At 36.1% G+C, this 24,364-nt stretch overlaps 1 protein-coding gene across 1 annotated transcript; it reads left to right on the plus strand.

Annotated features, from left to right (window-relative positions):
• Positions 1–155: 155 nt before the first annotated feature.
• On the plus strand, positions 156–23,462 carry LOC100794048 (nuclear pore complex protein NUP214). The gene is made up of 17 exons (XM_006601835.4): positions 156–521; positions 616–824; positions 1,933–2,101; positions 2,272–2,418; positions 5,751–5,875; positions 6,400–6,512; positions 7,389–7,528; positions 11,978–12,143; positions 12,312–12,441; positions 12,555–13,325; positions 13,533–13,685; positions 16,218–16,275; positions 16,953–17,086; positions 17,164–17,288; positions 18,656–18,998; positions 20,994–21,186; positions 21,269–23,462. Exons 1-17 carry the CDS (start codon positions 326–328, stop codon positions 23,293–23,295), a joined length of 5,199 nt encoding a protein of 1,732 aa, XP_006601898.1. The 5' UTR covers positions 156–325; the 3' UTR covers positions 23,296–23,462.
• Positions 23,463–24,364: the final 902 nt, after the last annotated feature.

The raw sequence follows: 24,364 nt of genomic DNA on the forward strand, positions 1-24,364 counted from the left end.
TATTTTTAAAAAATTTAAAAATCAAATAAAATATTTTAAAATTTAAAAATAATATTGAATCATTTAAAAATATTCTGAAAAATAAATTGATAATTAAATGAAAATAAAAAATTAGAGTAGAGTCATTATTTTATTCAAACACTCTATAAGTTCGCACTGCGCATCTCCGCCCCCGCTTACCTTCACGGCACAGCATCCATCCTCGCTAGCCGTTCGTGACCTTCCTCCCTTCTCTGCTTCACCTCCACACCGCGCCGTTCGGCTTTCAATACTGACTGATACCTTCATTCTCTGGCGCTGCAGCTTCGTTTAGCAGAAAGAAAAAATGAGTCCCTCGAAGAAGATCGAACCCGAAGAGGTCGAAGGAGAAATGATCAGCACCTCCGATTACTTCTTCGTGAAAGTTGGCGAGGCCCTTCCGTTGAAGTCCTCCGACTCCGTTTTCGACGCCGAAACCCTCCCCTCGCAGCCTCTTGCGCTCTCGGAACGCTTTCGCCTCACTTTCGTTGCTCATTCTTCAGGTCAAAATGAACTAAACTATTACGTGTTCAATTAATTAAAGTCGCCTTTGTGCTGAAACTGAATGTTGCTTTTTTGTTTGTTTCGGTGTTTTAGGTTTTTTCGTTGCAAAGACAAAGGACCTTATTGATTCCGCGAAGGAGCTTAAGGACAAGGGAAGTGGCTCTCCGGTGGAGCAACTGAGTCTCGTCGATGTTCCTGTTGGGAGGGTTCGCGCATTGGCTCTTTCCACCGATAATTCGACGCTTGCGGCTTCTGTCTCTGGCGACATTCGGTTTTACTCGGTTGAGAGCTTTCTCAATAAGGTACTTAAACCATAGTTTTTGTGGCTTTGCTGAGATTCTCGTGTTTTAGGTTTTCTTCAGTGACTTACTTTGTTGTTATTGTGCTGAATGTTGATGTAAATGAAAATTTCCTCCCTATGTGGCATCATGTTTTGTTGAAGTTATTGGCTTTCTAATTTGTTGAAATAGAGTTTATAAACATGAAGAGAAACAATTGAGATTAAGAAAAAATAAAAAAATCTGCAAAGGTGCTCAATCTCTACAAAATTTGGCATTGTTTGTATGTAAAACCAGCTCTAACACAGAGAAAAAGAAAAGAATAACTTGACTGAAATCTTTGCAAATGATTCCTCTTGACCATCCAACACACCAAAGTGTCACCAAGAAGGAAGCAGTAACCACTCACAGACCTCCTTGTATCCGGACATCCTCCCCAATCTGCATTGGCAAACCCAAGCAGTTGAATGGAAGAAGACCAAGGGAAAAATAATCCTTTGCCTGGACTTCCCTTTAGATACTTTAGCACCCTTTGTGCAGCATGATAATGCATCATAGTAGGTTGAGCAAGGAATTGACTCAACTCTCAAACTTCATTGCTTATATCTGGTCATGTAGTTGTGAGATACAACAATCTGCCAATCAGTTATTGATACCCTGCTACATTCTCACAAGCTGGTCCATCATCTTGATATAAGCGAGAATGAGACTCAATTGGTGTGGACACTGGTTTACTACTTGATACTCCAGCATCTGCCAAAAGGTCTAGGCAATACTGCCTTTGACATAGGGAAATACCCTTAGAGAGGAATGTGCTACTTCAAGTCCTGGGGAGTATTTTAATACTTGACTGACAACTTTGCAAATGATTCCTCTTGACCATTCAATGGATAGCGATAAGTATATATAGGTACAAGAGAGAATGATTGCTGCTAACAGAATTTACAACAGAAAGCAAACCTATCTTACTTCCAGCTCATCACTAAACTAATTGTTCCAGCTCATCAGCTAACTAATTACAACAGTATACAATTCATAATAGTATGCTTTATATCTCTATCTAAAATACAATTTGTATGTTTGAAATATTTTAGGCCAAATTAACTTCAATATTTATATTCTTGTTGTTTAGGAAGTGAAGCAATCCTTTTCCTGTTCACTCAACGATTCAACCTTTGTCAAGGACATGCGCTGGATAACAACACCAAAACATTGTTATGTTGTTCTGTCAAACATTGGGAAACTATATTATGGAGACATTGGTTTTCCACTTAAACATGTGATGGACAATGTTGATGCTGGTATGCTTCGTTCTTGGTTTTCCACTTAAACATGTGATGGACAAAAGATGTTGGATTATGAATCAGTTCACTACATTATATATCTGTGCGCGTGTGTCTGTATATCATTGTTTTAGTTACTATTATTTTGTCATTCCCAATTACTTGTTTTAATTTGTTTCTTTGTGAAGTTGATTGGGGTTTGAAAGGTTCATTTGTTGCTGTGGCGAGTAAGAGTGTTCTAAGCATTCTATCGACTAAGTTTGAAGAAAGAGTTTCAATTTCACTATCCTTTAGATCATGGATTGGTGATTTTTCAGCAGATGGTAGCATAAAAGGTTTGCATTCTTTGTTTCATTTCTGTATATATGTGTGTGTGTATTGATAAACCTTAAATCCTAATTGTTGTATCAACATGGTAGCAGTCTTGGACCAAGGTGGAAGATACGAAGTGAATGATTTCCTTGAATATTCAAGAGATTTGGACTCTACTCCACTCTCTAACCTTGTATTTGGATAAGGAATTTCAAAATTTCAGGGAATTTAAAATGTCCAGAATTTGAATTGCTTTGATTTTAATTTCTTTCATTTTTTAAATGTTGTGTTTGGATAAATCAATTCAAATTTCTTCAATTTTAAATTTTTTGTTTGGATAGGGTAATTCAATTTTCTTCATATGCAAAATTTCAATTTTATATTTTAAATAGATGAAATTTTAATATTAAACTTTATAGAAAACAAACAATCTAATTTTGAAATATTAATAAAAAATATTTTTCAATTTTTAATAATTTAAAAATATAAAATATTAATAATTTTTGCTAGGGTTGTTTTGTCTGACCATAACCAACGATGTTTTTAAATTGACATCAACCAAAATTATTTTACGATCGACATCAAATAGGGTTTTTTTGTCAAAGTATGTCTGGAATATTTGTCAGCTGACGTTAGCCAGGACTATTTTTCGGCTAACGTTGGTTGAGTCTATTTTTCAACCGATGTTGGCTAGGTTTTTTTACCAATGTCGGCTAGGGTCTTTTCGAACGACATTGACCAAGGCTATTTTTAGCCAACGTTGGCCTAAAAAATCCTAGCAGGGGTTGACAAAAAAATCTACCCAATATCGGCTAAAAAATAGTTTGGTTGATGCCAACCAATAGAACCTACCCAATGTCGGCTTAAAAACATCATTGGTCAACGTTGGCCGAAAAATCCCTAGTCGAAGTTGGCTAAAAAATAGCCCTAACCAATGTCAGACAAAAAATCCTACCCAACATCGGCTATAAAATAACCTTGGCTGATGTTGGCTAAAAAATAACACTGAACGATGTCGACCGAAAAAACTCTAGTGGATGTCGATTGTAAGAACCTAGTCGATGTCGACTAAAAATAGTCATGTCCGATGTTGGTCAAAAATACCTAACTGGTGTTAGCAGAAAAAATCCTAGCCAACATCAACCAAAAAATCTAACTAATGTGGTTAAGAAATAGCTCTGGCTGATATCAGCCAGAAAATCCTAGTCGATGTCGGCAAAAAAATCCTAACGATGTTGGCTAAGAAAATCTAGTTGACATCAGCTAAAACACCCTAGCTAACATCAGTTGAAAAATAACCCTAGTCAATATTGACTAAAAAATAGTTTTGGCTGATGTTGGGTGGAAAAACCTAGCAAATGTCTACTCAAAAGTTAGTCATGACCAATGTCAATAGAATAAATCTAGCCAACATCGGCCAAAAAAATCATTGGTCAACATCAACTGAAAAAACCTAGATGACAACGGCTAAAAAAATCCTTGACCGATGTCAGCAAAAAATTCCCATGATTGACGTTAGTGAGAAAACAACCCTAACCAACATCATCTATAAAAAATCTTAACTGATATCGGCAAAAATAACTTTGGTTGACATCATACAAAAAAATTCTGACCAAAAAATCTCGGTCAACGTTAGTGAAAAGCAGCTTATGTCGATGTCCGTTGTAAAAATTTTGGTCACCCGTAGTTGTGAATGTTGAGCGAGAAAGAGTCGCGAACAAGAATGTGAGTTAGAGTGAGCATCTCTGAAAAAAGAATTTCAAATTCTATATTTTTTGAGAGAATTTGAAATCCCACTGTTTTAGTCAATCAAAATGATTCCTAAAAATACCAAAAATTAAATCTTCTTTCAAATATTTTATCCAAACAAGCTATTTTATCATGAATCCTTTTAAATTTCATGAAAAAATGAATGCCCCTGCTGAATTGCTCCATCCAAACACACTATAAAAGTCTAATCTTTTCCCAAATGACAAGCTGATCTTCCCTCTCAACCTCCCTCATATTTATAGGCTATCTACCTTAATTCCTTTTATTAGAGTATTATAAGGAGCTGCAGTTATTCAACTGCAGACTCAACTAGTTAGTATTAGTTTCTAACAGTTATTGGCAGCTGTTAGTTTAGTTAGTGGCAGTTATATGACTGCTGGGTTAATGATAATAATTCCTCTGACAGATCTGTCTATAAATACCTTTGTAATCTTTAGACACTGGGTTAATGATAATAATTCCACTCCTTACTTTCTCTCTATTCTTGGTTTAGAAATTTTATGATGGTATCTATAGCTTAGTTCAGTCATCAATGGCAGCAGAAACAAATTCTGTTCCCTCCTCTTCCGCTTTCCAAATTTTTTATCCGATCTTGAAGGTCCAGACCAAATCTACCTTGGTAATGGACGAGGTCTATCCATCAACTCTACTGGTTCTACTTTTATCTCTCCTACTAATCCTAGAATGTCTCTGTTTTTAAGTCAGCCTTTACATGTGCCTTCTATAACAAAAAATCTTATTATTGTCAGTAAATTTGCACTAGATAATTGTGTCTTTTTTGAGTTCCATCTGAACCATTGTCTTGTAAAATCACAGGTATCCAATGAGATCCTACTTCAAGGCTCACTCTTGGTCCTGATGGTTTGTATGTCTTTGCAAATCTGCAACTTCAAAGCTCAGCTGCTGTTTCAGCTTCTTGCTTTATTTCTAACACTAAATGATTTCAATTCTGATGTAAATACTGTTTCTACTGCAAGTACTTGTACTTGCACAGGTTCTAAAACTCTTTGACACCTTAGATTGGCCCATCCTAGTTCTAATGTCTTGAAACTTGTTCTTAATCACTTTCATTTCTTACTTTCTCTCTATTCCTAGTTTATAAACTTTATGACCTCTCTATCTTGACCCATCAAACTAACAGATATCAATGACCAATTAACTCTCTAAACATTAACAGATATTGGCAAGTAACAACTATCTAACATCATGACGGCTTTAGAAGAATTTCTATTAACTGACATGGGAAAGATTTGAAAATCATGCGCATGAAGTTTTTGCATGCTTGAACTTTTTAGTAATGATTGAAATTTTTTGGGGCTATTGGCACTCCCAATTGATAATTCACACTCCATTTGTACATTAATAAATTGTTAAATGTGAATAGACAAATAGCAATGTAGTTAATTAAGGTTCAACTTGAACCAGGAAAATTTAGCACATTGTTGGATATTGTAATTAAAAGTAGATAGTGGGGAGTGTGCAATGATAGTGTTATAGTCTCGCGTTTTTTTTTTTAATGTTTTAATAAGATGTTTTTATGTTATGCATTGCATATAATATAGTGTTTCTTTGACAATTGTACCAGTCGATTCTGTGAAGTGTGTTCGACCTGATTCTATTGTAATCGGATGTGTTCAACTCACTGAAGATGGCAAGGAGGAAAATTATGTTATCCAAGTTATTAGAAGTCAACTTGGTGAAATTAATGACGTAAGTGCAAAATCTTTGCATTTTTTTTTCATGAATTACTTTTTAATTCCCTGAATTATTTGGGGAATTTTAAATAGGTCCTTGTACTTTAAAAAGTTTGTGATTAGATCTCTAAGCTTATAAACTGTGAGAAAAAAATTCTGGATGTGCCCTAGTGTGTCATCAAAATGATTCACTCAACAAAAAAATTCCCAATCAACTAAATTATATCCACTCATAATCATCTTATTCCATTATGCAACAACTACTGGAATCCAAAAAGAAACATGTAATAAAGAAGCAAACTAGATTAGCGATTCTGCAGGCACGTGGATTTCCACTGCTCAGATAGTCAGATACTCAATATATTGGGGTAGGCTCTACAACATGTAATAATATTTTCTGTTATGTTGAATATGCATTGTGCTGCATCTTGTAAATGGTTTTGTTAATCAAATTCAAGAGTTAGGATGCTAGGGTAGCCCAAGAAAATTATAGTTCTTTGCTTTCATGTTGCACTAAATTCTAAATATTTTCTCATGCAGGGTTGTTCTGAATTAGTTGTTCAATCCTTCTGTGATATTTACCAAGGACTAATTGATGATATTGTACCCTTTGGAAGTGGGCCTTACCTTTTATTGGCATACTTAAAACAATGGTAAATCTTCTGCATTTCTTTTACTGATGTGTTCCCATCTCCTCATTAATCCATTTTTTTATTGGCTGGTTTTCTACCTTTTGCATGTTTTTACATCTTAGTTTGAAGGTTTTGTTCCTGTAAAGTTTGTGATGGTACCTTAAATAAATAGTGTCGATGTAAAGAGAAATAGGGGAATGACTGGGAATCAAGTCCCTGAGGGCATTAATTAAGAGTAAACGGAATAACTAAATACAGTTAAGTAGTTAGGTTAGTTAACAGGTGGAAGGAATATAAAAGTAGGAGGGGAATGAGGTGAGGGCTATTGTAGGAAAAGGAAATCAATTTTGGGGGAGAGTTCTGGGTCTCTTTCGTATCTGGAGATTGTTGGTGTCACCCTTAGTCATTCTGATATCACATTGCTACAAAAGTGGGATTAGGGTTTGATCAATAAAATTACAAATTTCTTTATAAGTTTCTTGTCTGGGTTTTACCAGTTTGCTGTCATAATTTTACCTTTAAGCATGCTTAAACTTTAATATATGTTACCCTGACATTGATTGATCTATATTGTCATATGAACAGCTGCCAACCATTCATTATTTATTCTATGACTTATCAGTTATTTTGCTGCATTTTTCATTCCATATTTCATTGCTAGCTTTAAAATTTTGAGCCTTGTTAGATTGTAACCTGATTATTCTTGACTCTAAGCATGTTCTTGGTAAGAAAATTTTGGTTGTCTTTTTTTGTTTGCTGCATGTTTAAAATTTGTTTACTGGTCGTCGACATTATCTTCCATGAATTTTATTAAATTTCTTTCCTGAGCAAAACTTGGAATGCGAACTGATGAATAATTTTGCTTTGTTTGTTTATTTATTTTCTTAATAACTACAGCCAACTTGCAATCAATGCCAACATGAAGAATACAGATCAGCACATTATGTTGCTTGGTTGGTCTGCAGATGAAGACAAGAGTGAAGCTGTAGTTATTGATATTGAGCGAGAAAATTGTGCTCCAAGAATTGAACTTCAAGGTACTTCAAGATTCCTATCAATATTTGTAGCATGATTCACAATAAAACTGTGGTATCGTTTTATTTGATCAATGTAGCTGACTCCCCTTAGTGGGAAAATGCTTAGTTGTTCATGTACTTGTAACATGCTTGGCAAGAAAATTCATTGATCTGAAAAGATGAAAATTACAAGGAATTTGGAGGACAGGGATCCTTTATTAATTAAAAAAAAAAACATCAAAACAAAATTGAGAATGCTAATCAGTGGGAAAGTGCAACATTTAATGTTAGCAATGCATTCCATGGTGACTTCCACCAATAAAAATCTTCTATCAAATGATTTCTTAATCAGAATTCTTAGGATACTTATTAGCAAGACCCAAACAAAAATAAGATAAGCAAGGAAAGGAGCAAAGCTTCCAAATCCCTCTGCAAATCTTTTGGGTAAATCTACTTCAAAAATCACCAGCTTGTTTTACCCAAATCAGGTGCCTAGCCAAAGATGCCTCCATTGAATTTGCTATGAGTTCTTATGCTGCTGTTATTGGAAGGAGTGCAGATGTTTGCACTTATAAAGACTTAGGTTGCACTGATGGGTCCTCGGACAGATAAATGCATTTGTCTGTGGTATTGGCTTTGGACTCCTCAAATAACTTTTGATTTGGATCCATGGGACTATCAATGGGTCTATAGTTAATCATGCCTATCTCTTCCAAAATATCCAAAGCATATTTCCTCATTGAGAGAATAATGCCTTCCTTGGATTGAGACAAGGTTTCTTCGAAGAAGGTAACATCAGCTAACATGTAGTGTCTCCTGGTGGTTGGAGAGTAACATTTGTATCCCTTTTGAAGGTGGGAATAACCAAGAAACACACATTTGATAGCTCTTGCTGAGAGCTTGTCAAGACCTGGAGAAACATCATGAACAAAACATGTACATCCAAAGACCTTAGGAGACACATGATACAAGGGCTCATTAGGAAAGTGGATTGAGTGGGAAATTTAATTTTCAAGAGATGAAGAAGGCATCCTATTTATTAAAAAACAGGCAGTGAGGACTGCATCACCCCTATGGTGAACAGGAACATTTGCACTAAGTAACAATGTTCGTGCAGTCTCAACTAGATGTTTGTTTTTCCATTCAACTATTCCGTTTTGTTGTGGTGTGTGAGGACATGTGGGCTGATGTAAGATTCCCTGAAAGGACAAAAAGGAGGAAAGTTTTGAAGAGAAATACTCCTTGGCATTGTCACTTCTAAAAATTTTAATAATCTTTCCAAATTGATTTTTAATTTCATTGAAAAAAGACATGAATATAGACAAAAGTTCAGATCTATCTTTCATTAAATAAACCTGAGTACAGCGAGAGCATTCATCAATAAAGGTAACAAAATATTTAAAACTAAAAGATGTTAAACGGCATGGTTCCCAAATATCTAAATGAATGGTAAAAAAAGCCAAGTTGCATCTTTTTTCAGTTTGCTTTGGAAAAGATGACCTAAGACCAGTGGAGCCAACAGGCTGCTTCCTTCTTGAATTGTAGCCTGATGTCTATCCCTTTTGTTTACTTGGGTATCGCAATTGGGGCAAGCCCAAGGCGATGCCAGCTATGGGATCCTATTATCAACAAGTGTGAGAGAAAATTATCAAAGTGGAAGCAAAAACATTTGTCATTTGGGGGGAGGGTCACACTGATACAGTCCATCTTAATATCTATTCCCATCTACTTTTTCTCTTTTTTCAGGGTCCCTAGCAAAGTGGTGGACAAGCTGGTTAGATTACAGAGACGATTCTTGGATTAAGTGGGAAACGGTGTGCCGTTCTAAGGAAGAAGGGGGACTGGGCATCAAAGATATCAGAAACTTCAATCTTGCGCTGTTGGGAAAATGGAAATGGAGCCTATTCTACCACAATGGAGATTTATGGGCAAAGGTGCTAGAGTCAAAATATGGAGGTTGGAGGAGCTTGAATGTAGCATCTTCGGACCATACTGATTCCATTTGGTGGCGGGACCTAAAACAGGCCCTCCACCATCAACAGCTTGCAAGCGCTTTTCAGAATGGATTATCGTGGAGGGTTGGCTGCGGTGATAAGATAAAATTCTGGGAGGATAATTGGATTAATGATGACATATCTTTAGTAGCAAAGTATCCAAGACTATACTCCATTTCCAATCAGCACAACCAGGTCATACAACAACTGGGAGCTCACACAGATTCCGGGTGGGAATGAGACTTTAGGTGGAGGAGATCATTATTTGACAGCGAGGTTACCATTGCTGACAGTTTTTTAAATGATATTGAGGGCAAGACAGTACACCCATGTAAAAGAGATGAGTGGGTTTGGAAAGCGGAGCCAAGTGGCATTTATTCGACACAAAGCGCGTATAATCTGCTGCAGGGGGAAATCACAGAGGCTAGCGATGATGGAGTTTTTGCAGAGCTATGGAAATTAAAGATTCCAAAGAAAATTTCAGTATTTGCTTGGAGATTAATTCGTGATAGATTGCCAACAAAGAAATTTGAGAAGACGACAGGTTGAGATGAGTGATTGCTTGTCTCCTTTCTGCAGGACCAGTGAGGAAACTGCAGGGCATTTATTTTTCCAGTGCAGTAAAATTATTCATATCTGGTGGGAGTCCTTATCTTGGGTTGACACCGTTGTGGCTCTACCAGAAAATCCCAGGTTGCATTTCCTTCAACATACACTTGGTAGGGCTGCTGGAATAGGGGTTACTAGATGGAGGTGTTGGTGGTTGGCTTTGACTTGGACAATTTGGAAGCAGAGGAACAACTTACTTTTCTCTAATGGCACACTCAATGCTAACAAATTGTTGGACGATGCATTGTTTCTGCTGTGGACTTGGCTCAGAAATCTTGAGCCACATTTTGTAATCCATTATAATCAATGGTCCTCTAATCTTAGAGAATGCTTTGCATAGGATATATTATGTATCTGGCTGTCAATTCATGGCCAATTTCTCAGTTTGGTTCCCTTTCAGACTGTCTCTAGTCTGATTTTGGAACCATTCTCTTGACAACCCTTACTTGTAATCTTTGTGCCTCTGGTACTTCTATATATATATATATATATAATTATCTTTGCTGATAAAAAAAAACATGTTTGCCTAATTGTCAAGATTCACAATCTAACATTTGTACCTTGTTGAGATTTGGAACCATTATCTTAAACTTTGCTAGACTTGGGTGACCAAGACGATTATGCAAAAGCTTTGGAGATGAAGAAGCAAAACAAGACACAAAAGAGTTGGTTTCCAAATAGTAAAGGTCTCGTGATTCATGTCCTACACCAATCAGCCTGCCCGTATCGTGGTTCTGTATAACAAAGGAATCAACATCAAATTTTATTGAGGAATTTTAGGAATGAGTCAACTGACTTAAAAATTAGGTTATAAGGACAATTACGAATATACAAGACCAAATTTAAATTCAACGAGGAAGAAAGAGGAGCTTGACCAATTCCTTGATGCAACTTTGGGCCCATTGGCTAATGTAATGAGGTGAGAAGATAGAGGAAAACAAGGAATTATTACTAGAAATGTGATCAGAGGCACCTAAATCAACTATCCATGGACCTTGACCTTCCACAGATTGAGAAATGCAGGCTGTTGAAACACTTGGTATTGAAGAGGATTGAGCTTGGCTGGTAGATTTCAGCCTCAGGTACTCCTGATATTCTTCATTAGAATTATTACCAGAATTGTGATTAGAGGCACCTGAATCAACTATCCATGGACCTTGACCTTCCATAGATTGAGAAATGCAGGCTGTTGAAACATTTGGTATTGAAGAGGATTGAGCTTGGCTGCTAGATTTCAGCCAGAATATCGAGATTCAGCCTTTTCAGATGTAGATACATTTGCTGCCTTATCAGGCCAACCATGTAGGTCATAATATTTACTGAGCATGGTTTTCTTTTCCACAATAATAACACCACAGCTTACCATGACCACCAGTTTCGAAGTAATTTGAAGAATGTACAATAATCACCAGTAAGTAACACTTTGTATAGGACCCACAAAAAAACATTTGCATTTTGATTTGCATTATGTTTATTGTATCTTGATGATATTCTTAATTCTTCTACTCAAAATACTACTGAAATTTGATCAGTTTGTTACATATAATGGGGTCGACTTACTAAGAGAGAGTATTGTTCATTATGAGGGTTGAGATGAGTAAATCTTGATCATTTGATCTTCTAAAAATGCTTACTGTCTGGAATGAAGTAATAACTCTTCCAAATTATTAGTCTGAGATTCAATTAAAATATACACCCCTTGTTTCTCTTGGATGCAACTGGCATACGCATCCTGAAGCATTGATATCATAAAATAATGCATGCTTATATATAGCAGCATCCTAATACTTATTGACTCTTTCTTGATCTATCTCTTGGATTGAGTTTGATATGCACTTAAACAAGTTTGTAAATTCACTTTTTCCAGAAAATGGTGATGACAATTTGCTCTTGGGGCTATGCATTGATAATGTTTCAATCTATCAAAAAGTTGGGGTTCAAATTGATGTGGAGGAAAGGACAGAGCTCTTACCACATTGTGTTCTTATATGCCTTACATTAGAGGGAAAACTCGTCATGTTCCATGTTGCTAGGTAAGTTTTTTGAAATTCACTTCTATTTCCATTAACAAGCTTCATTTGTTTGATTGCTTCAGATAAGAATATAAGTTGTTTTTTGGCAATATGGTGGTCTGAGATTTAATTTTCTCAACACGCTTTAAACTTTTCCATGTTCAAAAGTTGAATAGGTTTTATCTATAGCCTTGCAGGATGTAAAACTTCACCTGAGGTTGATTCTGTTCTGCACAATGATGAAGATACTTCTGTAAACCTTCCAGAGGATGAAGGTTGCACTCTTCCTCAGCGATTGCAGAAACAGGAATCAGATAAGGTGTTTTTGGTTCTTAATTTTAGGATATAAAAAGTAATAGGGTTATTCTATTGAATATTGATTGTTACTGTCTTCAGTTAATGACATTTCCAATAAAAACAAATTATGTGCAGACTTTTGAGGTTAGTGGGAATCTGACAGCCAAGCCCTCTGGTAATCCTCAACAAATAACACGTACTGACACCAACTACCCAGAAGTGGAATTAGTGGGAAATTCAGAGAGTCTAAAGTCTAATGTACAGCAAGTTGTTCCAGACGTAGATGCATTCCAAAATACAGGTAATCAAAATCCATTTCTTCCAGGCGAACAGCAAAAAAACTTGGGACAAAAGACCGCAACACTTGGAACTAGCATTGGTCCTTTAATGGTAAACAGTCATTCTGTTTCTTCTGGGTTGTCAAGTTATAACAATTTACAATCAACTACTAAGACTAGGGAGCTGTGGACTGCAAATAGCTCAAGGGATTCACAGAGAGCTTCTTTGCCGGGTGAAACATTTTCATTCCCAAAAAAGTATGATGTTTCTTCAATTTCAGCTTCAAGCTATGCTGATGGTGTTGGTTTTCAAAATAAAAAATATACCATGGGTGCTACAAATGTTCCTGGGAGCATGGGTGGAAAACCCGTTCTTGTACAGGATGTGAATGACGTATCTCCAGCCATTGATTCCGCCAGTAGGCTTGTTCAGAGTGGGGGACAACTATCTACCTTAGGAGCTGGTAATATGCAACCAATCTTGAATAGCAGCTCACATTTTTCATCTGATGGAAATACTGCAGCTATAAAGTCATCTGCTCGAAAGTTCCTTCCTTCTAATGAGCAGCATGGTACTCCATCCAAGCTTGGGATATTCAGTTCTGATTTATCAAAGCAGTTTGGCAATGTACTATTTCTGGAAATCTTTCATAGTTTCAACATATAAATGGTAGATCTTGTGCCTGTTTGAGGGCATTTATGATGAGGATATATTAATTTCTTGTTTTATCTAGTCATTTGTCCTGATTTTCCTGTTATGCATTTCTCTTCTCTGCTACTAAATTCTGCAAGGAGTCCTGATTGTGCTGCCCTTTTTTGCCTTTCTCTCTGCTAGATTAATGAGATGACTAAAGAATTGGATCTACTTTTGAAATCAATAGAAGAGGCTGGTGGCTTTAGAGATGCTTGCACAAGGTCACTACGAAGTTCAATTGAAGCAGTGGAGCAAGGCATGGATGCTCTGTCTAAAAAATGCAAAATACTGACGGTGATGTTTCTTTATTCATTTTGACCCTTTCATTTTATGTTAAAACTTTGGAGTTTTGGATAAATCTATTCCTTGTATAGGCTTGTTTTCCATTTTTCATGTAACTCGATTTATTTGTTCTAGTAGTTGTTGAGATTCCAATGATATATTGATCATTTTTTTTTATCTGCAAAAATAATATTATATATTAGATAAGTTTCAGTACAAGTCGTACTGTGATTTTTACCATCACCAATGAAGTCTCCCATGTTTAATTGATCATGTTTAATTTTTATTCATAATTTAGGTAATTAACATGTCTTTAACTGAGCCCCGTGATGTCGTGCGACTCATGTAATTGACTTTGCCTAGCGGAATAAAGATTTTGGTGTTTAGGTGCTTAACTCAAATCATTCTATTCCTTGTAGACTTGTATTCCATCATTTATCCTTTTTCAGTGGTGACAATTTTGGCTAGAATTATTACTTTAGGAATCTTAATGATAGAAATACTCAAGTCGGGCAATTTATTTGGAAATCCAAAACTCCTTTCTAAAGTGAAATCTTGTCTGGACTGCAGTTCCAAATAGGATTCATACAAATGGTTTGCTGCATTTATCAAAACCTAAAACTAAAATAGACATTTCCCCAATATTTGTGTTATGTGTACAAACAACTCAATCAATTCTGCACATGTTTTCTAATTGTTCAATTGCCAAATCTTTGTCAAATAGACTATTTAGTGTTTGTGGGGGAAGACTGGGTTTTTCTGAATTCTCTAGAGATCTTCAATGATAAGGTTTATAGGGCTTGAAAGAAGAAAAGGGTCAAGGTTTTTGAAACTGTTTTCTGTTTGCTATTCTGTGGTGTTGGAGAAGGATCCTCGAATATCTCAAGCTGTTCTGATGTCTTCACTATTTTGGAATTGGATAAGATTCTTGCTTCTCTTTGGTGCTCAGCTCATGGTATTTTAAGGGAGTTTCTATTTTTTATCTGTAGAGTGAATGTGTTGCCAATGTCCATTGTTATTTTTTGAGTTTTTTTGTTTTTTGTTTTTGTAATTTCTTTTAAATTAGTTTCTGGTGAAAGAAATCTTGTCCCCCTGTCTGTTGTATTTCTTTCTTACTGAATTCCTTTTCCTATAAAAAGAGATTTATTTTAGTATTTTAATGACAATTTTTTAGTTATCATAAGATGTTCTCAATTCTCATTATAAAAGTTGTTATATAGGCTTTAGTGAATTTGCTCATGCACCTGTCAATTGGTGATGGAATTGTTTTATCATGTAATGAAAATAATGAATTTTTACTGATGAACCCTAAATCCCTAATTGATGTGCCAATGTGGTAGCAGCCTTAGGCTAGGGTTAGAAGATGCAAAATATTGATTTCAGTGAATATTCAGAAGATCAAGACTCTCCCCACTCTGTAATAGTGTAGTCCTTTTTCAATGGTTTTTCTCCCAACCTCCCCTCTTTATTTAGGCAATAATAATGTGTTATTTCTTCTACCCCTATAAAACCGCTAATGGGTATCTATTATTTGGAGTGCGATTTGGTGACCTACGTCTTGTCCTTTTTTGTATTTTTGGAACTTTGATTTAGTTGGTTGATTCCTTGGAATTTTTTCAATATTATTTTCTGGAAAAGATGTTGCTTTGCTATACTAGCAAAGACTACCACTTGGGGCTTAAGCCCCTATATTCCACCAAAAAAAAACACAAAAGCAAACACTACCACTTACTGCTAAAAATCAGGCTAAAATTTATATTTGCCTTTGCTATGTAGCGGTGATATCTTGATGTATGCTAGATATGGATATGTAAGCTCCTCAAATGTTCCCAGACTTATTTTCGTGTTTTCCATTTCTGTCCTTCCCTTAGACATACAATTTATTACCAGGAGGACTAATGAGGTATTTCAACATCTTTCTGTGCCATTCTATTATTTTAACGTTTTCTTGTTTACTTGCATAGTTATTTGTTTATCTAGAGTGTACTGGAATTTTCATAGTTTGCAACTGATTTATGTTTATGCCTTTTACTTGTGTGTTGTTATTCAGAGTTTATTTTGTTGTCATTATTTTCATTTGGTAGTGTCTTAACTGTGTTTAGGGTTTGGGGGGATCAAGTTACTCCAAAAGTAACTTTGAAAGAGTTACCCTCCATCCCCACCCTTCATTTTCTTTTAATCTGATGGATAAATATGAGTTACTTCTTTGAACCATTAGATTAAAAGAAAGTGAAGGATGAAGAGGAGGAATAACTCATTTAAAGTTACTCTTGGAGTAACTTGATCCCTCCCACACGCACACACATATTTATAGAGCTTAATATCTATGAACAGACGGTGTAAAATAATTTTATACTGTCATAATCACATATCGTCCTTTGAATTACTTTAAGATAATTATTTTACTTTTTACCATACATTGAATTGTGATTGAATGACTGTAAAATTTTTTACTTTTTACACTGTCAGTGAATAACCCTTTTTCTCTTATATATATAATACTAATTATACTAATATTCAAATTTTGGCCCCTTAACCTTTCAGTGCCAAGTGGATGAACATCATGAGGAAGTTCATTATCTTCTTAACAAGACAATACGTGGTAACCTTTATCTATCTATGAAATTCATTTTCATGGAGTAGTTAACAAATGAGATTATGTGGCGGCATCAATCCAGTAATATTAGTGTATCTATATTTTCATAAAAATGAAAATATTTTGAAGAAAAATTGTGAATGATTTCTCTTGAATTTTTTGTTTGGTCAGCATTTTTCACTGGCATAGCAGGTAAAATATCAAATATAATATACTTTCCAATTAGATTATACTTTTGGCCCATGAAAAATACATTAGTTTTTCACCAGGTTCCTGGAAATCAATCATTACTTTCTGTTGGGCCCTAAAAAGTTTTCCATCCAGTCTTTGAAGGAAGTTGGCAGCCATATTATCTATAAGCTTTATGCCTTGTCAAAAGAGTTGCTACCACATCCACATTTTCAATTATGGACTTGATGGTTCTGTCTGCTCTGCACTCGATTGTAAAATAACACAATAAAGTTCTGATATTAAAACTCATTTTACAGGGGCTCAAACTGTGCTTAAACCTCATTTTATCTTTTGCGGAAAGTAAAACAATAATTCTTTTGTTAGAAAAATTACATTATGTCATGAATCCGTGGCATCCCATTTTTCTTGTTTCATGCATTCTTTCCTTTTCTGGTCAATGGCAGATTCACTTTTCTCTGTTTGACCTAAATGGTTCTCTGTTTGGATTACAGCTATGGCAAGAAAAATATACATGGAAGGCATATATAAGCAAGCTTCTGATAGCCGATATTGGGACCTATGGAACAGGCAAAAGTTGAATTCAGAACTTGAGCTAAAGCGACAGCATATATTGAGTCTGAATCAGGTATTATGGGTTATAATTTGCCAACAAAGGATTTCTATGGCCTAGGGTTTAACAAGTTATCTCAATTCTTATTCCAGGACTTAACCTATCAGTTAATTGAATTGGAGAGGCATTTCAATGCCCTTGAACTAAATAAATTCAGTCAATATGGTGGTCGGTGCTTAGGTCATGGACCTTCCCAAAATAGATATGGACCTTCAAGGTACAGTAACTAGTAAATTTTATATAGTACTATACACTTTACATGTTCATGCAATTTCATTGGTAGAGATGTGGTTGGTTTTCATCTAGATCAATTGTCTTGTTGCCATTAGGTAATCTGTAGTATAGATCATTTACATTAATAGGAATTAGACAGAGATATTAAGTTGCCTCATGCATCACAACCATTTTTCTTTCTTTTACTATTCTCTTGATGTTTTTTTTATTTTATTATACTTCATTTCATCTATTTCCGTCTTACAATTTGAATGTAAATAAATTGAAATAGGGTAGTCACACATCTTGCAACTGAAACAAAGATGTACAGTGTTGTTCAACTAATGGTTGTTTCACAGGAATCTCTTTTCAGCCTGTATAGAAATTGAGCAATTATGCTTCCTTTTTGCATTGTTACATGATGTTCTTTGTTTTCTTTGTTCCCTCATTTACTTCGTACCACATTGCCCAGAGGCTCTTCGCTATGCGAAGGTATGGGGGAGGGATGTTGTACGCAGCCTTACCCTTGCATATGCAAAGAGGCTGTTTCCGGATTCGAACCCATGACCAACAAGTCACCAAGGCACAACTTTACCGCTGCACCAGGGCTCGCCCTCAATTTATTTAAATAAATTTTATGTTTGTTAAAACTTAGAAGAAAAACTCCCTTATGAGGGGTGAACCCACATGCACAACAACGGACGTAGAAAACACTGCTAAAAGGATGGCATGACAGAGGGCTAGGGAGGAAACATAGTTAATTAGTGTTATTAAATTGTGGTCATGACAGAACGGCATAGTGGGAAATGCCAAAAAATGCCATTAGATTAGCATCTTGTTATCGATTGCTTCTTGGCAGGTTCATGCTTCAAATGTGGACTACATTTTTCTAGGGGTATTTTAAAGATCTTACAAAAGTTGTTTTGAAAAAATAAACCATAGTTTGTGCCTTTTTTAATCTGAAATACCTGCACTGTTAATCTACTTGCCTCCCTTTTTGTATTTGCCTTGTCTAGCACACTCAAGTAGCTTCACGTCTCTCCCTCTGTTTATTTGTGTATCACCCAACTACACCACACAAATTAGGCACCATTACCAAGAAGCTACAAAATCCACCTGAAACCATAAGAGACCCACGCCATAATCCATGTTTGCATTTAGATTTTCTGTGATTTTGTGCATATGGCTTATCTAGTAGTGTTCCTCTTGAGGATTTAGAGACATTGAAGGGTGTTGTATTACATTGATAACAGATTTTCATTTCTGGTTGGTTTTTCTTTGGTTTGTGGAGTATTTTGTCTAGGTAGGTATTCACTTCTAGCTTTTCAAAAACTTATGTTTAACTAAACCATAGTTTCTCCCCCTTTGCAGACACACCCTGTCATTGCATAGCTTACATAATTCAGTCAGTTCACAACTTGTAGCTGCAGAGAATCTCTCTGAGTGCCTTTCAAAACAAATGGAAGCTTTGAGTTTAAAGTCTCAAACTGAGGAAAGAAAGAATGTGAAGGAGCTATTTGAAACAATAGGAATTCCATATGAAGCAGCTTTTGGCTCTCCAGACATGAAAGGTTTTATGAAGACTCCTCCCAGTAAGAAGACCTTATTTTCTGATTTGACTGCTAATAAAGATCAGTCTAGGAGAAATCAAGCCAGTGCAATGAAGTGTTTTGAACCAGAAACGGCTAGGAGGAGGAGAGACTCACTTGACCAGGTATTACTGTGTTTGCTTATGGGTTACTTCAGTTTTGCTCATACAATATGCCAAAGAATTGAGCAGACAGATTGGTTTGTACTGTTCAGTTGGTTGCTTGAACAAAGATTGTGTTAATGTATTTCTATTTTTCATCTGCTACTGTTGAATATCATAAACCAATGGAATCTTGAGTTTGATTATAATCATGCTGTCAAGATTTCTGCTAGTACATTTGATTTTTGTGTGTACATTTTTATGAATTGAAATAGTTATCTATCTACTAATTTAAAGGTGAGTGCTTGACATATTTGTACAAGTAACAGAATAATAATGCTGCTAAGAGAAAATAGTGGTGGGAAAAAGTAACAGAATGTAAACATTGGCAGTGACATGATGCAGAGGAGAATTCTGTAGTGATTGGAAAGAGAAAAGGAAACATGAATAAGGAGAAGGTGGGGAAAGTTGAGAGGCAATAAAAGAATTAGAGTGAATTGGTGTTTCTGGCCAAGGAGGCCAGAGTATCTGTATCAGCTTTGATTGTCATATCTCATCACTGTTTTCTACATTCTTGTGTTTGTAACTGGTTTTCTGGTTGTTGAGCAGTACTTTTTCCATGCAATTCTTTGGTGCATTTGGTTGGGAATGCATGCTAGAATTTTTATGGGTCAAGTGTTATTTCTAGTTCATTTGGGATTGAATAGTTCATGTTGCTTCTTTGTGTTGTTCTGCTAATGGTCCTTTTATGGGGTGTCTTCGATAGATGTACAAAGGGATTAGTGTGCCATGTTACATGTATCATGTTTAGTTTTTTGTTTTTTTCCTTTCATTCTTCGTTTAGCTTTTGAGGATTTCTTATCCTCGTGCATTTTCATATCTCCTTTCTTAAAAATCTGTTTATAAATGAAAAATTGAATACAAAAATCCTAATTTCCCTAATTTATCTACATAAAACAAAGAGTTTAATGTCTATGCTCTGATGGTGTAAAACAGTTTTACACTGTCATTCAATCACAAATTATTGTTTCAATTACTTTAAGATAATTATTTTAAAAGTAAAAAAATTTATCATGCATGGTGGATTGTGATTGAATGACTGTGTAAAACTTTTTACACTATAAGTGTCTAACTCTTTTTCTCTAAAACGAATCTAGACCTAACTAATTAGTTCAATACAATTGGGCAGTAAACTAAACTAGATTAATTACATATCTGAATCTGACTCTTCCTTTCCTCTTTTAAAATTTCTTTTTAACACCAAAAAGGGTTATGATCTAAAATAAAATTAAGTTCATTTGTAAGATATAATAAAAGAATAAAATGTAAATAAAGAAAATCTTGACACTAGTGCCAAAAGTAGCATTTAGTTTAATAACTGCCATTCCTTTCCAAAACAACTAAAACCTACGTCTACTTATCCTAGTTGGCTTAAGCCAGGTCATGAATCCCACTTCTAGTTGAAAAGATTTAGTGTGATCCTAATGATTCCACCAAATTAGTAAATTACTAGATGAGAGATAATTATAAGGAAATGAAGCAATGGTCAATGAACTGCTTCCTCTAGATTGATAACCAGAAGTCAACGGCATCTCTACTCTCAAGTAGTGTTTTTTTTTCCTCACTATTACTTTCCAAACTTCTCAAAAAACAAAACAGATTATGAAACTCAGGTGCATAACTGCATTGATTAAAAGAATGTATCTAATCTGTATTACCAACATACCAAAATTAAATTAAAGATATCATTCTACCTTACTGGTGGTATGTCCGTTGCTCAATATTATTTTGACTTCTATACAGTAAAAGTTAATTTGGGGCTTCCATGGATAATTGATTGAACACCAGAAACCTTTGATGTGAAAGATTTTTCTTGATTTTAGTGGTGGAAGAGGTTGGACCTGTATAAATTATCTAGGCATGGTTTTTGAAAGAATCTTTAGTCTCGTGTATGTATGGTTCTGATATATTGCTTCCATTAATGATTATGACTTGTGACATTTACCAAGTTTGACGCAGAGTTGGACCTGTTTTGAACCTCCCAAGACCATTGTTAAAAGGATGTTACTGCAAGAACTTCAAAAAGTGAATAGGAATGAATCATTATTTTCAATGAATAAAGATAAAAAGGTTTCCACATTGGAAGAATCTTCTCCTTGTCATATAGATGCCAGAATTCCTTCAATTGTCTTCCCAGCTTCTAATATTAAAGGCAAGCTGCTATCAGTTGTTGACCTGGTTTATAACTTATGGTTTACCATTTCTGACACTTCTCTTTATGAATATACTTGCAGCAAGCATTCTGGATTCTCATCTTGAACTTGAAGAGGTGTCAGAACACTCAAAGGCATTTATGCCTGCTGACAGCCTCCGAGCACCCACTCATGTTTCAGAGTCTAAGTCTAGTGTCTTGCAAAAAAACAATATTTTAACTATTCCCTCACAGCCTGCATTCCGTTTGTCACCTACAATGGTGCGTGGTCATTCCACAGAAACTAAAGATTTGGCAGCTGAAAAGTCTACTGTTCAAAAGTTTGATTTAATCTCTAATAGTGAAAATAAGCCTACTCTGCTTTGGAAAATGCCTCAAAACCCCTCAATCCCTACCTATTCAACCACAGAAACACCTTCAATGAAGATTAAATCCAGTGAAATGCCCTTTCCAAATAGTAAAATGACTATGGCTACAAGTTCCACAACCGGAGACAAACTTTCTAGTTCATTTACTCCTGAGTCCTGGGGAAAAGGCTTCCCTTCCTCTGGGTCACATTTATCCACTATTTCTGCACCCTCAACCTTCCTTGGAAAAGTTACCGAGTTCCATGTTGATAAAAGCTTGCCCAAAGAAAATATTTCTGCGGTGCCCACATTTGGTGGTTCATTTAAATCTCTATTATTTCCAACTATTAAAACATCACCCTCTCCATCGTCATCATCTGTCTCATCTGCAGCAGTGTCAGTGGCATCAAGCAGTTTGACTAGTTCAAACACCAGTACAGATTCTAATCGTGTCATGTCATCATCTTCAACATCAGCTTCTCTTCACTTATCTAATCAAGCACCTAAAGACACAGTGCCATCAATACCTAACCCACCTGGCTTGAAGTTAACCTTAGAGTCACTTAAGTCAGAGATTCCACCAGCTGCTGCACTTAAATCAGATATGCAACCAGCTGCTGTGTCTAATTCAAAGACTGTTTTAGATGCTTCTGCAGAAGTAGTCACTCGGCCAAATGAACCTTTAAATGGTGCATCTGAATTGAAGCTTGGACCCTCAAGAAATTTCAGTCCTACTATTGAACAACCTTCCAACAATACAACAAGTTTTGGTCTCAATGTTGTCTCAGTTTCTCAAGCAGCACAGCCTTCTGATGCTCCTTTGCAGCTTTCAACTTCTTTCCTTTCTTCTGCTAGTGTTTCAAACCGGAAAAATGAGGGTTTGGATTTTGGAATCTCACATGAGGATGAGATGGAGGAAGAAGCTCCTGAGACAAGTAACAACACAACTGAACTTAGTTTGGGAAGCTTTGGCGGGTTTGGGATTAGCTCAAGCCCCAACCCATCAATGCCTAAGACAAATCCTTTTGGGGGTTCATTTAATAATGTAGCAACAAGTTTACCAAGCTCTACAGTTACATTCTCTGTTCCTAGTGGAGAGTTGTTTAAACCAGCATCTTTTAATTTCTCAAGCCCCCAGTCATCTTCACCAACCCAGACAACAATTTCAGGTGCATTCTCTGGTGGCTTCAATGCTGTGGCAGCTGTTCCCGCACAAGCTCCAGGTGGGTTTGGGCAGCCAGCACAAATTGGATCAGGGCAACAGGTTCTTGGGTCAGTTCTCGGTGGTTTTGGACAATCAAGACAGCTTGGTAGTGGTTTTGCTGCTCCTAGTGGTTTCGGTGGTGGATTTGCTGGCGGTAGTTCTCCCAGTGGCTTTTCAAATACTGCAATTGGTGGAGGGTTTGCTGGCATCGCGTCCACAGGTCGAGGCTTTGGTAGTGTTGCATCCACCAGTAGTGGTGGATTTTCTGGAATTGCTTCTGGGGGTGGATTTGGTGGTGGTGCTGCCCCTGGTGGTGGTTTTGGTGCTGCTGCCCCTGGTGGTGGTTTTGGTGCTGCTGCCACCCCTGGTGGTGGTTTTGCTGGTGCTGCTGCCCCTGGTGGTGGTTTTGGTGCTGCTTCTTCTACTGGTGGATTTGCAGGAGCTGGTTCAGGTGGTGGTTTTGGAGCATTTAGCAGCCAAGGAAGTGGTGGTTTTGGTGCTTTTGGTTCAGGTGGAGGCAGTAAACCACCTGAGCTGTTCACACAGATGAGAAAGTAGTACAGTTAAAATGATTGGAAAGCTCAAGTTGAGTTTATATTGTGAAACTCCACATAGAAATTACACCCGTACTACGAGTACTATATCTTGTAGAAAAGAAACGGGATAATTTTACTGAACAATTGTGTTCTAGCTTTTTGCCGAGAAATGAATGAAATTTATAGTCATGGTTATGTTGAAATGATCACTAAAAAGGAAACTTGTTTTAAAATGTTTGGAATTGACAAATATCTGTTGGAAGTGGAGAACCACCTCAAGTTAAGTGGTTAATTCATACATAACAGTTTTTTCATATTTCCATAGAAAGATTTATTGTATATATATCATGTTTGATTGAATGAAAAGAAAATAGAGAAGGAAAAATGAGTAATATGTTTTTGTATGCTCTTATTTGATTTGAAAAAAGGTAGAAATAAAAAGTAGAGAGAATTGACATTTAGAAATATAAGTTTGGATTTTGTTCTTACAATTTTTTTTTGTCTAATTTTTGTCTTTGTAAAATTATAATGTTTTACTTTTTGATCCTGAGTTAGGTTGAAATGAATTCAAACCTGTGTTTCATGCATGTTCACTAAAAAATGAACACATTTTTTTTCTTCTTTCTCATCCTCTTTCTCTGATTCCAACAATTCATGTCCTCCCTCTTGTCTCCAACCACAAATCATTCTCTATGTCGCTGACCGGCTTCCTCGACCATCCCTTCACCATTGTCGTCGTAGAGAGCTAGTTAGGAGATGAAGAGAGACCCACCTCACCACTATCACATCCCGCCAACGTATGCATGCACTACCCAATCCCGTTGTCTTTGTGTTGCCATCACTCACCTATGACACCACCAAACCAACCAGATCAGCTCCATAAAATCATCATGTCCATCCAAATCCAAACCTAAACGCCCAAATCCAACATCCTCGCGTCATGTTGATTCCTCTTGGTTGGATCTGAACTATGCATGTTGCTCTTGCTTGAATGAGAAGCTTGAGGTTTGAATCGTGCTCAAATAGATCTGAATTGTGCGACAATGTTGTTATCTTTCATTTTTTTTTTCAAACTTATGGGTTTTAACTTC

Source organism: Glycine max, chromosome 18 (genome assembly GCF_000004515.6).
Source record: "Glycine max cultivar Williams 82 chromosome 18, Glycine_max_v4.0, whole genome shotgun sequence".
Taxonomy (NCBI): Eukaryota; Viridiplantae; Streptophyta; class Magnoliopsida; order Fabales; family Fabaceae; genus Glycine; species Glycine max.